This window comes from Podarcis gaigeae (assembly GCF_964106915.1).
Source record: "Podarcis gaigeae genome assembly, chromosome: 16".
Classification (NCBI taxonomy): Eukaryota; Metazoa; Chordata; class Lepidosauria; order Squamata; family Lacertidae; genus Podarcis; species Podarcis gaigeae.
In genome coordinates this window covers 25,510,159-25,528,079 of record NC_139693.1, presented here as the reverse complement: position 1 = coordinate 25,528,079, position 17,921 = coordinate 25,510,159, and the positions used below count along the sequence as shown (strand labels likewise).

The following is a 17,921-nucleotide window of genomic DNA, read 5'->3' as shown; positions in this document are numbered from 1 at the left end:
TTTGCAGGTCTTGGCAGTCAGTGGCATGGGGGCATCGATCTTGAGAGCAGCTTGCATGGAAAAGATCCTTTGGACTGGGCAGCATGCCAAAGCATCTGAAAGGGGGTGGGTGTCATGGGTGTTTGTGTGATCCAAAGTTTACCCTGTGGGGCAGGAGTATGCAAGCTTCAGGAGGTGACCCTATGCACATTGATATCTTATAACTGATTGACTGCATTTATAGCGAACCTTTTCCTCAAAGGATACGGGGATCCTGCTGTAAAAATAATCACAGGGCTTTGACTTCCCATGACTCTGCAGCACTACAGTGCTGCTTCTTAGTTGCCTACAGTCTTGGGGGAGTGGAAGAACTGCCCACCAACTTCCTCTTCCTCCTCCTCCTCAGGCTCAGTGTGGCCCTTGTAGAACTCAGCAATGGGGAGGATGGGGACAAAATTAGAAATAGCTGCCCCCACCTATTATTGACACTGGCCCCACCTTTGTTGTTTGTCCCGTCTCTTATGCTCTCTGGCTCCCCCTAATGTTGGGCTCCTTGTCTTCTGCCCTACCACAACCAATGGGCACCAGCCACCATCGTATCAGAGGAAGGTCCCCTTTAAGTCGGGACTTTTTGCCTCAAGCTCCTGTATTCCCAAGAGGTGAATTAGAGCAGGTAAAAAAAAAACTCGCTGTGTAGTCTTTCAAATCAGTGTGGTGCGATAAGAGGACATTAAGACACAGAGAGTTAAGAGCGAAAGTCCCGGTCCCCTTTCAGAGCAGATTAATCTAGATTAACTTCCATTTCAAGCTGCTGGTTTTGTTGTCCCAACAAATCACTAATATGGATTAGAGCTTGAATATCAAGCATAAGGCACGCGAGGGGGGACTGTGTATGTGTTTGTGTGTCTGAGGACACAACCAATTTCCTTCTGTTTACTCCACCCCCACCCCTTCTCAAAATGGGTCTCACGCGTGTCAAGCGCTGAGGGGGGTGATGAGGGATGCGTCACCCTGTCCCAGAAGTGTGAGGAACCGATATTCGAGAGAGTCAGATATCCAGGGTAAGAACCATTGGGAAATGCGGGTGTGGGAATGTCTTCGGGTGGGCGTGGAGTGTGCTCAATGCCTCCCAGGACGGAGTCTCGCTTCACAGGCAAGAATGAGATGTCTATTCTCTGAAGCAGAAGGGAGAGGTGCGCCCGCACTCCGACGCGCCCCCGCCCCCCTGCACAGTCAGTCCGGATTCTCTCCTCGGCGTCCTATAGGTGGCACCGTCCCTCCAGGAATGAGCTGCCAGCCTCGTCGCCTAGGCCAGCGTGCTGCCGCGGACAGACCCGGGCCGGGAGAAACATCGCTGCTGCAGTCTTCTCTTCTGTCACCCCCCCCCCTCCGCACCTTCCATCAGTTCCGAACCCCTTTCCAGCCCGAACGGGGCCCTGTCATAGTCCTGAAGGGTCTTCCTCGCACTCTCCTATCTTCAAACACGCCTCCGAACAAGTCCGAAGTGATTTCTCTTTGGAGAGAGGCTCCCGGGACCCATACATCTCGCGCGTGTATTGTGGGTGGGTGGGGGCCAGGTGCCGCTGTCCCCCTCGTGTCCCCGCAGGCAAGCCCCTGGTGGTGGTGGAGAGCGACGTCTAGCCACAGCCAAGCCCGCTCCGGCCAAGCGCTCCCCGTTTTTCTGCAGGACTCCCAAACGCGCTCCGCGTGCGCCCCCCTCGCCGGAGCGCGCGGCGGCGGCCCCTCCCTCCTCCCTCTCCCTCTACCTCCTCCATCCAGTAAATCCGATCTAGGCCGATTCCTCTCACGTCAAACCACATGATCCCATAAAACATTCATCACCTTTCAGTCCCCCCGCCGGAGCAGCCGAAACCAGCCTCGCCAGCGCCGCCGTCCCTCCTTCTCCGAGCCCCGGATCGCGCGCCCTTTCCCAGCTGGGAAAGCCTCGCCATACAAAAAACAACTACCCGCTCCTCCCCACCCTGACGCCGGGAGGGCAAGACCAGCAGAAGCGGAGCCGAGGCAAAGCAGGGCGGACGCGCTCGGTGGAACCAGCGCCTGCCTCTTTTTTTCTGCGTCGCAGCCGCCGGCGCGTTGGTGTGAGCCACAGCGCGCGGGGCGTCTCCTCCCTCAGTCCCTTCTGCCTGGATGCTGGCTCCTCCGGCCGCAGGAGCGCTCTGCCTCGCTAGCCCGATGAGCCAGGCGGGCATCGGGCTTGTCGCCGGTAAAGGCAGCAGCAGCATCCCTGTCGTCGTGCCCGCGCCCGGGTGGAAGTTTGCATGAGGCTCCGCTGCGTTTCTTTTGGGAAGGATTTGCCGCTGCGTCCCCCCGTTGCCCTCCGAGCCGTGCCTTTCCCGAGCCCCTAAAATGAAGAGGGCGATCGCTGAAGGTAAGTGACGGCCCGGAGGAAGAGACACAAAGGGGAAAAAATTTTTTTAGGTGGGGACACGCACAAATATGGGCTGGAGAGGGGAGATGAAAGAGTGTGGCCGTCGGGGTTTCCTTTGCGCGCGGCGCAGGGAGAAGTTCCGAGGAGGCAACTTTGTCTGTCGCGGGCCGTGGAAGCTCTGGGAAGGAGGGGGGACGGCGGGGGCCAACTTCGAGGGAGGGGGGAGCCGTCTAACTTAAGGCGAAGGGCGTCGGGGGGAAGCGTTTGCCAACTGCGCCCTTTTCAAAGAGGCAGGCTACGGAGACTTGCCATCGCCTGCTGAAAGTCCGGAGAGGACAGACGGTGTGTTTGTGTCTTTTCTTTGCGGGGGGGAGGGTGCTCGCGGGACCTACCCCGCCCTTGAAGGACCTTAGCTTCTCCCCCCCCTTCCCCCGCCCCGCTTGGCGCAGAATTCCTCCCTGGACGTGTGTTTGTGTGTAGAGGAGAATCTAGTTCGACGCTGGCGCGTTTACAAGGAATGTAGACCGGACGGCGCGTTGCGCCTGGATTTGAGCGCGCGGAGCGGGGCATTATTATCATCGTCTTTCTGTCTTCCCTCCTACATGCCAGGCTTTTGTGCTATTGCAGGGGGGAGTGTCTGCCGGGGAAAATGTGTCTGTCGGGGAGAAAGAACTCCATCTCAATCATTTTCAACTCGGACCCCAAAGCAGGTTGAGGAGAGGTGGAATAGATGGCATGGGGTGCAGTCAAAGGCCTCCAATGAAAGGAAATGCTGTTTAGCGTGTGTGTCCAAAATAGCTCTTTTTGCTAGTCGCCAGTTTGGGGCAGCTTGGCTGTCAGAGAAACAACAACTCCCCCAGGTGGAGAGAGAGGAAAGGGTTAGCATTTTACCCCCCTCAAAAATAGCTTTGGAGATGCAGAAGTTCCGTGTTCCTGGCTTGCCAGTTCAGATCCCACCTCCTTCTCCCGCTTGAAGGGGCTTGGTTTAGGTCGGGCCCCGTATCTTTCATGGGCTTCTCAAGAGCGCCCCCCAGAGGCCCTTACGGTCTGCGGCTCCAGCAGGTGTCTGCAGAGGCGCTCTTGCCTGGCCAGCGTGGAAAGACGGGGGCGGGCAGTGGTCCCTCCGCGTGCCCCCCCCCCCCGCGGTACATTTCCTCGGCGTGTGGATGCGGGAGGCAATCTTTCGCTCCTTTCCTGTGTCGAAAAGGGGGAACTTTATGATGGGGAGGTGTTAGTGGAAAAGACCCCATGGCCATTTTAGGAGTATTGCCACCGCCACCCAGAGCATCAAGTATTTTAGCAGCATTTCCTTCCCTGGCAGGAGAAAGCTGCGCTGCAAGCTCCATGGAGTTGGCCAAAGTTTCCCAGAGCTTGTCTGAACACCGCAGGGATAACGTGACATTCCATCTAGGCAAGAGCAACCTGATTAGACAGAGCTGTTAATGGTAGAGTGCATTTATAATGGGTTGTGTGTGTCACCTCCGGGATATCTCGTAACTAAAACGATATATATTTGGTCCTTAGAACACCTGCTTTGCATACAGGTTTTGGGTTCAATCCTCAGGACTGGGAATGAATGCCCCCTGTCTGAAACCCCGGAGAGCTGCTGCCAGTCAGTGTTGGATCTATGATCTGATTCTGTTTAAGGTGTGTTTGGTGGTGGAATTGCCTGTTTTGCACCCAGGAGGTCTCAGGTCCAATATCCACCATCTCCAGATAGGGCTAGGAACGTCCCCTGCTTGAAACCCCGGAGAGCTGCTGCCAGTCAGTGTTGGGAATACTGAGCTAGATGGCCTAGCTCTGTTTAAGGCGGCTTTCTACGTTTGTAGCTCAGTGGTGGGAGTGCCTCTTACGCATATGGAAGGTTCAATTGGCCCCAAGGCATCTCCAGGTTGGGTCTGAGATTATCCCCTGTCTGAAATCCTGGGCGGCCACTGCTAGCTGGACCAATGACCTGATTCAGGATAAGGCAGATTCCTATGTACAATACCTTCCAGGGGGCATGAATTATTCTTTTCTTGGGGGTGGGGAATGTTCTCCACCCTCAAAAGGCACCAAAGCTCTTTGTTAGGAGGAAAAGGATGAATGGGGGAAAAAGAGGGGATTATGGCATCTCACCCTCCTCCAGCCCCTGCAGATCTGATCTCCACAGTGATGGTCCTGGGAAAAATGGTGGGGTGAGGAAGGAAAAAGGGAGTGGGGTGTCACTGTTGAGCAGGGCTGGCTCAAAACATCACTAGCTAATTGCTCCTCTGCTCAGCTTCATTTTTTTTTAAAAAAAAGGGGGGGGGGGAATCAAGGCGCTAAACTGGATTAAGGCTTTGTGTGTGAAATTACATGCAAAGTGAGGAAATCATGTTCTGTAGGTTAGGCGTCGCTTTCGTTCCACTGGGTAATGATGCCCCCCGATGTAATCGGGAGATGAGGTCTTGTTCCAGGTTTGCTCAAATACCTGTGCTCCGTGGGGATCAGATGGCTGCAGAGGCAGCACTGCCCGGAACCCAGAGGAGAGGCGGCGGCTGGCCACAGGGGGCAGGTTTTGGATGCCTGGAATGGTGGCACAATGGGGACCACAAGGCAGCATTTGCGGCACGTTTGCCTAGACGAGCTCCACTGAAATGAACATGAGCTACCAAGCTGCCCATGAGTTTCGTTTTGATGGGTCTCGCAGTGCTCAGAAGCCAAGAAAGAACCGTGACACTATTTATTTACCAATCACATTTATATCTCACCATTCCTTCGAGGAGCTCAAGGTGGTCCTCTTCCTCTTCATTTTATCCCTACAACAACTCTGTGAAGTTGGTTGGGCTGAAAGACAGGGACTGACCCAGGGCCTTCCAGTGAGTTTCATAGCTGAACAAGGATTTGAACCCCTGGACTAAACTCCCTCTCTCCATATATAATGGAACAGGAAAATGTGGTCAATGTTGTTGTTATATTCAATTCTCATATAAATGATCTCTCCCCCCCCCCCCCAGAAAAGAATACATCAAAAAGTTTTTGAAGCAGTGATGAAAAGTCACCACAGGGGGAGCCAGAGGGTTAACGTCAAGCAGAGAGTTCCACAGGCCCTTCTGTATGTTCCCACCAGCAGTACTTGATATGTGTTGATTTAATGGGGGGGGGGGAGGGGAGATTGTCCTGACTGGCTCATTTTACAGGATTAAAAGGCCCTTGTTGGCACTCTTGTTAAATCGCCCCTGAAGGAGAACCAGAGACGCAAACAGGGCTGTGCTGACACCTATATTCCACTAGAGCTTGAAAGAAGAGCACAGAATTCATTCTCCTGAGGATTCGTTTAATAAAATGCACGAAGAGGTTTCTGTTCCCTGCAGGAGCTACAACATCCTTGTGTGGGGGCAGTTCCAGGTGGAACCTTGTTGCCTTCCCCCAATTAGTAGCAGAACAAAAATTTACAAAGTAGTAAAAAGTACAGAATCAATTATTATACGAAATAAGTTTTGTTTTACTGCAGGTGTGCTTTCTCCTGTGTCATGCCTTTATTTCAGGTGTACTGTAGCAATGTGTGGTATTAACCACAGCAGTTAAATAAAAATGCACTGTAATGGGGGGCAAAAAGGTTCACAGCTGTCTCAATAGCTGGTGCAAAAGCATTTATTGCATTTATCTCCTAACTTTTTGTCGAAGGAGGCAGCGTACATGGCTCTCTCTCTTTCTCTTTTTAATCTGCACAACAACCCTTCGAGGTAGGTTAGGCTGAGAGGGGCAGTGACTTGCCCAAGATCACACCTAGTGAGCTTACTGGCTGCATGGGAATGCGAACTGTGGTCTCCAAGGTCTTAGTCCGACACTCTAACCACTAAATCACACTGCCTTTTTGGGACTCCCTCCTTAGGGAAATACACCTTGAACTCTTCTGATTGATTCCTGCCAGCAGAATCAGGCCTTTCTCCTGTTTATGATCATCCAGTGTGAATGATTTGTTGCAATACTACGTACTTTCCCTTCCTCCAGATTTGATTTCTTTTCTGTGTTTGCGTGTGAAGCTCCTTCATTTGGATGTTTAGATTTACGACACAGCATGCTTTTTACAGGTGGGGAATGGGTTATTTTGGGGAGGTGACTTATACATAAGCACTTGAAGGCCCCTTGCTACTGTACTTGATCTGTTGTTGCTTCCTGCAACTGGTTTTGATGCTGCTGTTGTGCTCTCATTACCTCTAACTTTTCCAGAGCCAAAATTAACATTTTAATGGAAAGGGGCTGTGGAAATAAATAAGAGAGAAAGAAAGGAGAGAGAGAGAGAGAGAGAGAGAGAGAGAGAGAGAGAGAGAGAGAGACAATACAAAGGGGAAAGATGATCAAGGTTTGAAACAGACCCCTGCGTCTTAGATCAGTGGTTCCCAAAGTGGGGGCTACTTCCGCCTGGAAGTGATGGATTAGGGGGTGCTAAGAGGAAAATGGGTAGCAGGGGGATGCTGGAGATATAAACGACTATCAGACTTTGAAAAGCTGGTACCGCTGGATCAAGTTCATAAATTTTGTTGGCTTCGTTGAAGAAGTCGTTTTAATTGGATTTTGATTAAATGTGCAATTAATTGTTACTGTTTTGAATTTTATTGTGTTATTATCTCCCTTAGCGGGTTGTGCAAACTGCTATTCTGAATACAGTGGTACCTTGGTTCTCAAACGCCTTGGTACTCAAACAACCTGGAACGCAAACACTGCAAACCCGGCCTGAAAGTAAGTGTTCGGGTTTGCGAATTTTTTTTGGAAGCTGATCGTGTTCCGTTTTGAGGGCCACACTTCTGTTTTGAGCTTTACCCCGAGGTCTGTCTGTTTTTGCTATTTATTTTGCGTTTTGTTTTGTTTTCGTGACTGTGTGGAACCCAGTTCAGCTACTGACTGATTGATTGTGTGTGTGACTGCAGTACATTGTTTATTGCTTTCATTTTATGGATCAGTGGTCTCGTTAGAAAGTAAAATTCATGTTAAATTGCTCTTTTAGGGACTGTTTTTAAAAGTCTGGAATGAATTAATCCGTTTTGCATTACTTTCTATGGGAAAGCGTGCCTTGGTTTTGGAACGCTTTGGTTTTGGAACAGACTTCCAGAATGGATTAAGTTTGAGAACCAAGGTACCACTGTAATGGTTTTTATGGGGTGAAGTAGGGGGCACTGGGCATGATTTCATGGGACCAAGGGCAACCCAAAAAGTTTGAGAGCCGCTGTTTCAGGTCATCAGCTATAACTGCTGTGGTGATATCCCACTATTTCATTCCAACTACCTCCTCCCTTCTCCTGCAAGTGAATTTTTTTTTTGGGGGGGGGAGACTGACTTCTTTGGAGAGAAAAGGTAGTTCTCGTGAATGGTTGCACTATCAACCTGCCCAGATGTTCTGCTGCTCTGGAGAGTGTGGGCTTGTGTCTAGTCTCTATTGGCTGTTTTTGTTTTTGTTTTTAAATATACAGTAGCAAGCAAGAAAGGAAAAAACACTGGGGAGAAAAGGTTGGCTGCTGAGCTACAGTTTCAGATGGGAGCCTACAGAGGTTTTCTGACATTCAGCAAGCCATGCATTCTGCAAGATGGTGATCACACCCCAGATGTGAGGCTCTGTCAAACAGAACATCTGTTCACTCTGTGGCTTCTCCTAAAGGAATATATTCTTCTACAGATCCCCTCTGGTGAGATTGGGAACTGAGAAGAAAACCTACAGGCCAAGGATGGGGAACCAGTGGCCTGCCAGATGTTGCTAGAGTATTATTAGCAGTACAGTACTGTATTAGTATTGCTAGAGTTTTATTGTTGCTAGAGTATTATTAGCAGTATAGTATAGTTTTATTGTTGCTAGAGTATTATTAGCAGTATAGTATAGTTACTGATCATAAGTAATAATACTGCTAATAATACTAGAGTATTATTGGCAGTATTATTACTTATGATCAGTAACTTTTCCGCAAAGAGTGACTCAAAGTGACTTTTCAGAATGATACAAATATTAAAACCCTTTGCCAGTTGCCCTTTCTCCCACCAGTGTTAGAAATTAGCCAGGCGCCAGGCACGTTTTGTGACTGGCATGGGTCCAGTTGTGACCATGTTGAGATCTCTGGAGGCCACACTGGTGATTGACATCTCACCTGGCTGGCCCCTCCAGTTTTCTTATGCAGGCAAGCAGAACAGCTTATTTATTGCACTTATATCCCACCTTTTGCTTCAAAGGCTACATAGTTCAACCTTCCCCCCCCCCCCCCGCTCCTCAGTTAATCCCTACAATGGCCCTGTGAGGTTGTGATTGGCCCAAGGTCACCCAGTGAGCTTCATGACTGAGTGGGAATTTGAACCCTGAACTCCCAGGTCCTAGTCCAACACTGTAACCACTACACCACACTGCTTTCCTAGAGTATTTCTGCCAAGAGGCAGCTGTATAAGCAGGTAAATAAATATGGGGAAAGCAAAAGGAGAAGGATCTGAAATATTTTCCTTTAAGCTTGAATTTGTTTTATTCTGGATTGTTTTATTCAACGTGTTAATGTGTTGTAAACCACTTTGAGATTTTTTTCTTTAAAATATAAAGCGGTGTAGAAATGGAATTAATAATAATAACATAATAAACCTGTTGGTGGAAAAATGACACCTAGACATTGCATTGTAGCGACCAAAGCCCAGGTTGAAGGTGCATTTTGGTGATTAGTGGGTAGCGCTGTGATCTAAATGACTGAGCTTCTTGGGCTTGCCAATCAGAAGGTCAGCGGTTCAAATCCCCACGACGGGGTGAGCTCCTGTTGCTTAATCCCTGCTCCTGCCAACCTAGCTGTTTAAAAGCACACCAGTGCAAGTAGATAAATAGGTACCACTCCGGCAGGAAGGTAAACAGCATTTCCGTGCACTCTGGTTTCTGTCACAGTGTTCCGTTGTACCAGAAGCGGTTTAGTCCCGCTGGCCACATGACCCGGAAAGCTGTCTGTGGACAAACGCCGGCTCCCTTGGCCTGAAAGTGAGATGAGTGCTGCAACCCCATAGTTGCCTTTGACTGGACTTAACCATCCAGGGGCCCTTTACCCTTTTTACCTATATCTGAGTTTCTAACACTGTGCCACACCTGACCAAGCCATGAAGGATCATAGCTTACTGTTAGAAGCATCAGCCTTGCATGCAGGTCAGGATGGGAGAGACTTCGTCTCTGAAACCCTAGAGTGTCACTGCCGGTCAGTGCAGCCAACACTGAAGTTGATCCTTTGTTGAATCCCTCTGCTGGCTTTTTCTCTTAAGAATTGCTGATTATCCTGAGTGGTGCTGTGCGTTTTGTTGCATTTCATGTTTTATGCATTGTGAAACCACCTTGAGCGTCCTCTGTGGACTGAAAGGGAGAACGGAAGTGCTTTAACTGACTGTGTTTGTTGCTGGAGGAGTGGCGTTTGGACACTTGGCCTGATCCACCCTCTTGGACCCAGTGGCTCTCAGCCAGATGTAGTGGCTGACCAAAGGTCATATGTGTCGGATGTGAAATACAGAGCAGTCAAATATAACATTCCTAGAGTGGACGTAAAAAGGGGATGTCTGGACCAGCCAGTCAGAACTTCCTGCTTCCTCTTGGGCTGGGACAAACTTCCTCTGCATGTGACCAAAGGTGGGCATGGCCTCACCTGTGCAGGTAACAAAATAGCACAGAAGAGGCAGCCATATATCTCTCTCTGACTCCATTCCTCGAAGAGGCAACATCTGCTTTGTCTGAGATGCTTCCAGCCAAGAGAGGACAAAGGAATTATCTCCTTATGGGATAGATTCCACATGCATATACTTTATAACTTAAGTCTGCCTTCTGGGATCCATTTGTGAACAGAATGTGTGTGAGTAAACTCTTTTATACTTTTATGCAAGACTGTGTAGTGTCTATCTTTTTGTGAGGGAATAAAAGGGGAATTACCAGGAAACTTACTTTAGAGGCTTATACAAGCCTGGCACACCTATCCGTCATACCTCGGGTTAAATGTGCTTCAGGTTGAGCATTTTCAGGTTAGACTCCGTGGTGACCTGGAAGTAATGGAGTGTGTTACTTCCGGGTTTCGCCACTCGCGCATGCGCAGACACTCAAAATGACATCACGCACATGCATGGAAGCACCGAATCGCGACCTGCATATGCGCAGATGTGCAGATGCGGGTTGCGTTTGCTTCAGGATGCGAACGGGGCTCCAGAATGGATCCCGTTTGTGTCCAGAGGTACCACTCTACATGGTGCATTTTCCTTACTGATTTCATTACATTTATATCCCATCTTTCTTCCCAAGAGCTTGAGGCAGTGTACAAGGTTCTCAAGGTCCCCTTTCTATTCCCACAACAATCTTACGGCCATCTTTCAGGGACATGATTCCTGCATTGCAGGAGGTTGGACTAGATGCAAGGGCAAGCAGGATTTTTAAGTTGTTGTTGTTGCTTTGCGGTGAGGGAATGCTGTAGCTTGGGAACACTGTAGTTTGCAGTAACTTGGGGAAACCACACAGGGACTTCTGGAATGAGCCCAGCCTTCCTAAACCTGGCAGCCTCCAGGTTTTGGACTACAACTCCCAACATCCCTGAGCACTGGCCATGCTGACTGGGGCTGATTCATGTCATGCTCCAAAACATCTGGAGGGCACTGAGTCTGGGATGGCTGCTATAACAAGCAGCATTTGGGGATTAAGGTAAGCTTGATAAGCTTTGGAATGACAAGCAGCAGCTGTCCAGGGTTTGCTGCACATTTGAACGTCCCTGTTATAGAGTCGCATGCAGATGTTGAAAATAAAACAATGGATTGCAGATCTAGTAGGTTGACACATGGTTTGCAATAGATCAGCAAGGGTTTTTGACTTTGAGTGGCATTTATTTATGAAAATATTTGTATACTGTGGTGTAAGGATACAGTCATACCTTGGTTCACGAATGCCTTGCGAGTTGAATGTTTTGGCTCCCAAATGCCGCAAACCCGGAAGTGAGTGTTCTGGTTTGCAAACATTATTTGGAACCTGAACGTCTGAAGTGGCTTCTGTGGCTTCTGATTGGTTGCAGGAGCTGCCTGCACCCAATCAGAAGCTGCACCTTGGTTTCCGAACGTTTTGGAAGTTGAACGGACTTCCAGAACAGATTCCATTCAACTTCTGAGGTACCACTGTAAAAACACAATAAAACATTAAAAACTACCAAAAAAAGAGTTAAAAACAGACGTCAATTAACCACTTTGGAAGGGTGTGTTCTTAATTGCCTGTGTATGCCTTGCCTGGTAAAAAAGAAGAATTTTCAGCAGGCATGTAAAAGTTGGAACAGAAGGTGCCTGCTTAGTCTCTAGTGGCAGAGAGTTCCGCATGACACTAAAGACTTGGTCTTTTATTGTTGTCAAAGGAGCCTCACAAACTCTGAGAATGACCAGCAATGCTCCTGCAGATGATCTCAGTGGTTGAGCTGGGATATAAGGGCTCAGGTGATCCCTGAGGTACCTTGGACCTAAGTCACTCAGGGCTTAATACAAGGACCTTGAACCTGCCTCTTTTATCAATGGTGTCACATGTTCCCACCAGCAGTCTAGCTGCCTCATTCTGCACCAGGTGGAGCTTCTGAACCAAGCCCAAGGGCAGCCCCACAAAGAGCACATTGCAGTAATCCAGCCTCAAGGTCGACAACCTATATACTACAGCAAATGGCCTGCTTCCTTCCTCTGCTAAACTAGGTTATCAGAATGAAGAAAGATTGAAGTGAGTATCTTGAGTGGATTTGTGTGAGATCAGAGCTGAGAAACATTTATCTGGCCTCCAGGGCAATCTGCCTCTTCATTCTGAGGGCACAGAAGCTCTCTGCACCCTCAGCACCATCATTTTGCATCAGACTTTGGCTGATGGATGTCAAAGTTCTAGTATCAAAGCCAAATGAAACAAGGGAGATCAGTCAAGACTAGGAGTGGAAGGTCCTATTTATTTCATTTATCTCAGGCTCTCATTTTGCCAATCTTACATTTGGTTCTCCACATTTCTGATATTGTGATCTTTTCTGTGAACCACCCTGAGACCTCCGGGTATAGGGCGGTATATAAATTCAATAAATAAATATATACATAAAATAAAATAAATGAAGCAATTGCACATTTTCTTTTTAAAGAAAATCCTCAGTGTTTTAATGGGGATATCACCATCTTTTTTTTTTTTTGGCACGCTCTTTTGACTAATGTCCCCAATTTTTCCTAATAATGCATTTTTGTATGTTATTTTCACAAATATCTTCATTTTTATGCCCACTTTCACTCAACATATGCATTATTTTTGTATGTGTAAACATTGGTGGCTTAGAGGACTGCATTTCAAAATTTGGATCAGGGCACATTTTGAAGGATTTTGGGTCCTGTGTTCTTTGGTTTTAAATGTTGAACTGAAACATATTTCTCCATCTCTGATCAAGCCTGAAGTCTGCTGCAAAAAACCTGACCATGGACAGCTCCCTTTGAACGCTCCCATTCCAGAGGGATTTGTTTCTCATTTTTGAACAGAAAAAAATGTCCTACTGGAATAGACCATGCAGAACATTCCAGTGTTCTGTTCCCAAAGTTGATGATTTGGGAGCCCCAGAAGAAAAGCATGCAAGTGCTGGCCTGCCCCTGTTGTTTGTTCCCTTGCACCTGAAATTCAGAGGTATACTGCTCTTGTACATGAAAGCTTTATTACCTATCATGACCAGTTACTGCTGGTAGAGTGGTCCTATGTAAATATACCTAATCCTGATTTTAAAATGAAGTGAGTGGCTGTGCCTGCATATTAATTCTATGTAAATTCATTAGACGGTCATGTGAAATGGTCACGAGAGCCAGTGGCGGTGTAGTGTTTAGAGTGTCAGACTGGGACCTGGGAGAAACCAGGGTTCAAATACATACTTAGCTGACTGGGGTGTGACCTTGGCTCAGCTGCTGCCTCTCATCCTGACCTTCCCTGCAGGGTTGTTGTCTGGGTTCTGTGGGTTAAACCACAGAGCCTAGGACTTGCCGATCAGAAGGTCGGTGGTTTGAGTCCCCGCGACAGGGTGAGCTCCCGTTGCTCGGTTCCTGCTCCTGCCAACCTAGCAGTTCGAAAGCACGTCAAAGTGCAAGTAGATAAATAGGTACCGCTCCGGCGGGAAGGTAAACGGCGTTTCCGTGTGCTGCTCTGGTTTGCCAGAATTGGCTTAGTCATGCTGGCCACATGACCTGGAAGCTCTACGCCGACTCCCTCAGCCAATAAAGCGAGATGAGCGCTGCAACCCCAGAGTCGGTCACGACTGGACCTAACGGTCGGGGTCCCTTTACCTTCTAGGACCTGGAAGACCAGGAATCAAATTCCCACCCAGCCATGAAGCTCATTGGGTGTGAATTTGGGGGCCAGTCATGTTACAGTTTTTTAAAAACCCAGGAGCAGCATTCTTCACTATTCTTGCCTGCAAGAGAGGAATGCTTCCACATTCTTCCTGAAAGTTGATAATGGCACGGTGTCCCTCAAAGAATTCTGGGAATTGTAGTTCACCCCATGTGGAGCTGGGATTCCCAGCACTCCTTAACAAACTACAGCTCCCAGCATTTTCTGGGGGAAGCCATGTGCTTTCAGTGTATGGTGCGTAGGCGGCTGCAGCCTTCAAAGTGCCTGAGGTGGTCTTGGGAATGGCTCTGTGAACATCTCGGAGAACATATTTCTATGCACCCTCCAGCACCTGCCTCGGCCACAGCCAGGCAGCTCCTTTGGCCCAAGGCAAGAGCTGTTGATGTTCCTTCCTACCTCCTAGATAAATACCCCCCTCCCTTCGCCAGAAGCATCAAAGGGGAGAGCTTGGCTGCCAGAGGAAGATCTTAATGAAGGTGATGGCAAGAGAAAGCATTTCAAGTCCAGGGGGAAAGGAGAGAGTACACCTAATTAAGTCAGCTCCTGTCTTCTGCTGATTCTGAGGTGCAGCTGAAAAAGAAGAGGAAAGGGGAAAGGGAAAAACACACACCACCCCCATATATTTGCATTGTCCTTGCAGCCTCTTGCAACAGAGATATTGCTAACCCTGCATACTTGTCTCTCTCTTAACAAGATCAAATCTCCAATTTTCTCTTTAAGGTGCATAATCTGGTTTTAACAGCCCCCCCCCCCCGCTTAAAAAACAACAACAAAACTGCCTACAAGGCTGGTTTAAAGGGTTGCAGTGAGGCTATGCAACTCTGTCTCCCTTCAGGTCATGCAAATTTGGTGCAATGGCTCCACTCACCCCCAGCCTGAAAAAGTTGTTGCAAGGAAGAGCTGCTCAGCTCAGAAGCAGTGTTAGAAATGCAGATAAATAAGGTAGGCACCAAAAGGCTCTTTAAACCAAAGTCGAAGTCACCAAAACGGAATGTCTAGTTGCTTTTTGGGGGCCAGACAGCTCTTTTCAACTGATTGATTCTCAGTTAAACATCTGGTTATTTCAGATGGCACTCTTGAACTAGGTTAAGAGCTTTGAGAACTTGAAGAAAAGTTACTTGATCCTGGGACGGTATAATAATAATAATAATAATAATAATAATAATAATAATACATTTCCGAGTATGTTTCCGAGCACAATTCAAAGTGTTGGTGCTGACCTTTAAAGTCCTAAATAGCCTTGGCCCAGTATACCTGAAAGAGTGTCTCCACCCCCATTGTTCTGCCCAGACACTGAGGTCCAACTCGGAGGGCCTTCTGGCTGTTCCCTCACTGTGAGAAGTGAGGTTACAGGGAACCAGGCAGAGGGCCTTTTCGGTAGTGGCACCCACACTGTGGAAAGCCCTCCCATCAGATGTCAAGGAAATAAACAACTATCTGACTTTTAGAAGACATCTGAAGGCAGCCCTGTTTAGGGATGTTTCTAATGTTGTTTTATTGTGTTTTTAATATTCTGTTGGGAGCTGCACAGAGTGGCTGGGGAAACCTAGCCAGATGGGTGGTGTAACGACAACAACAACAACTGATCCAGATCAAATGATCCCCAGATGGTGGAGATGTCAGGTGCCATCCTGGTACCCAGGCACCTTCACTTGGTTGCAAGTGGTCGAAAGCCAGGTGCAAAATGTGCCTGGCACCTGGCTCATTTTGAACACTGCTCAGAAAGCCCCAGGTTGACCAGGTAAAGCTGGGAAGGTCCCCTGCCTGCAACCCTGTCTGGAAAGCCGCTGCTGCCATTCAGTGCAGACAGTACTGAGCTAGGTGGACTGATGGTCTGATTCAGTACAAGGCAAGGTTGAATTGTCTCAGATTGAATTGTACATTCCTGGTAAGTTCCCTTGCACCCCTTTTAAAAGAGTAAAGATGCCACAATCTTATTCAAAGTCAATAAAATAAGTTTACTTATATCAGTTCACAGTTGGATTCCTGAAAGCAGACTTAGTTACAAATATGTACAAGTGAATCTACCCCATATGGGGGAATAATCCCAGTGCTTCTGCTAGCTGAGAGCTAGCAGAGCAGTCCTAGCTAAAAACTGGTCAAACGAAGAAGGGAGTCACAAAGAGGAAGGTTGCTGTGTGACTCGTCCTTTTTGTTTTCTGGACAGGTTGGGTCACACCCACCTTCTGTCACATGCAAAAGGAAGGATGCTCCAGCCAGGAAGAAGTTTAGACTGGTTGGGCCAAACATTCCCTCGCATGTCTTCTCTAGCATTACAAGGAATGTTGTACTTGACTGCCTCTCATGGATCACATCCCACAGTTTCCCATTGAGGCATCACTTTGGCCGCTGTGGGAACAGGATGCTGGACTAGATGGGCCACTGAGGTCCAGCAGGCTCTTCTGAGGTGATCACCCCACTCTACCTTCTGATCTGGCCAGTAATTTGGACATTGTGCTGGTCCCGAGTGTTAACCATGCGGCGAGGTCCGAGTCCAGTCCGAGGTCGAGGGTGCAGTATGGAAGCAGTCCGTCAGAGCTGAAGCTGGGTCCAAGGCAGGGAGTCGGGTGAGGTCAGGAACTCTGGCAGAAGAGCAGGGCAGGGTGCAAGCAGACCTGCAGGCAATGGGCCCTCCATCACCTCAGAAGCCAGAGCAGCCTCAGCTGATGCCTGCACCTGAAGATCCAGCACAGGTGAGGACCCTTCAGGCTCAAGCCCCAGCCCTGGCTCAGCTGGTTCTGGAGGCGGGGAATCCTGTGCAGGCTGGGATCCCTCAGGTTCAGCCTCCGAGTCTGAATCCCAGGCCATCACAGACATGCTCACTTGGAGAATGTGAAGAACAGCTACTCTGAATGTGCGCTCGCTTGGCATACTTGTCAAGGTTTAAGGCCCTTTGGGAGCAGGTGCTCAAGCATCTCTAGGTCCAGGAGTTGAGACACAATGCCTCCCCCGCCTTGGGGGCTGTTCTGCATTGGAAATAATGAAGTTGCTTTGAAGAGCAACAGTGGAACCATATGGAGACTGAGCTCTCTTGCAGGAGCCATTTCACGTTTGCCGGGAGTTCAGCTGTGTACTTAGCACTAAAACAGTGAGTAAATATGATGGATTCGTGTGAGGCGAGGTGCTTTTCCCACATCAAAGCAACAGGGTTTTTCTTTGCAAGCCAGATTTGCAGAGAAGCATTTAAACTCGGCGCATTTCCCGTCAGATATTTAAGGTCTGTGACACGCTGCCCTGTGCATTTATGTGGCAGCTGATTTTGGGGGGCTGTTAAATTTGTATGTTGCTTTGAAACACTCCAAATTGATATTGTTTTATGTGCTTTTCCAAGAGTTCAGACTGTGGATATGCTCCTGGATTCAGCCCTGAGCATGGATGCCCAGGTTTCTGTGCTCACCAGCAGTGCATTTGCACAGGTACAGACCCTCAAAGGGTCCCTATTTTCCGGGGACAGTCCCGGATTTACAGATGCCGTCCCAGTTTCTGATTTGATCCCGGAATGTCCCACTTTTCCTTAGGACATCCCTATTTTCATCAGAGAAATGTTGGAGGGTACGGAGTTATGCGACCCCTGAGCCAAGGAGATTAGTAATTATGCAACTTTTAGAAGACATCTGAAGGCAGCCCTGTATGGGGAAGTTATTTAATGTTTAATATTTTATTACGTTTTTATATATGTTGGAAGCCACCCATGGTGGCTGGGGCAACCCAGTCAGATGGGCGAGGTATAAATAAAACAACAACAACAATTACTATTACTATTATTGAATAGGACGTCCCTATTTTCATCAGAGAAATGCTGGAGGGTACGAAGGCAAAGCTAGTGTGCCAACTAACTCTGTTCTTGGAGATGTCTGCACTGGCCACAGTGACACATGCCTTAGTTACATTCATGTAACACGTGGGTGGCACTGTGTTCTAAACCACTGAGCCTAGGTCTTGCCGATCGGAAGGTCGGCGGTTCGAATCCCCACAACGGGATGAGCTCCTGTTGCTTGGTCCCTGCTCCTGCCAACCTAGCAGGTTGAAAGCACATGAAAGTGCAAGTAGATTAATAGGTACTGCTCTGGCGGGAAGGTAAATGCCATTTCCATGTGCTGCTCTGGTTTCACAAGACATGACCCGGAAAAACTGTCTGTGGAAGTGGACAAACACTGGCTCCCTCAGCCTGTAAAGCGAGATGAGCGCCGCAACCCCAGAGTTGTTCGCGACTGGACTTAATGGTCA

The 17,921-nt window shown here is 48.5% G+C and overlaps 1 protein-coding gene across 1 annotated transcript in view; it reads left to right on the top strand.

The window, feature by feature from the left end:
* Positions 1-1,693: 1,693 nt before the first annotated feature.
* RTN4R (reticulon 4 receptor) overlaps positions 1,694-17,921 on the top strand; it is a 123,522-nt gene continuing 107,294 nt past the window's right edge. Inside the window, exon 1 of the mRNA XM_083717395.1 lies at positions 1,694-2,368. Coding sequence (XP_083573521.1) covers positions 2,347-2,368 — 22 coding nt within the window. The 5' untranslated portion in view covers positions 1,694-2,346. The remainder of the gene's footprint in view (positions 2,369-17,921) is intronic.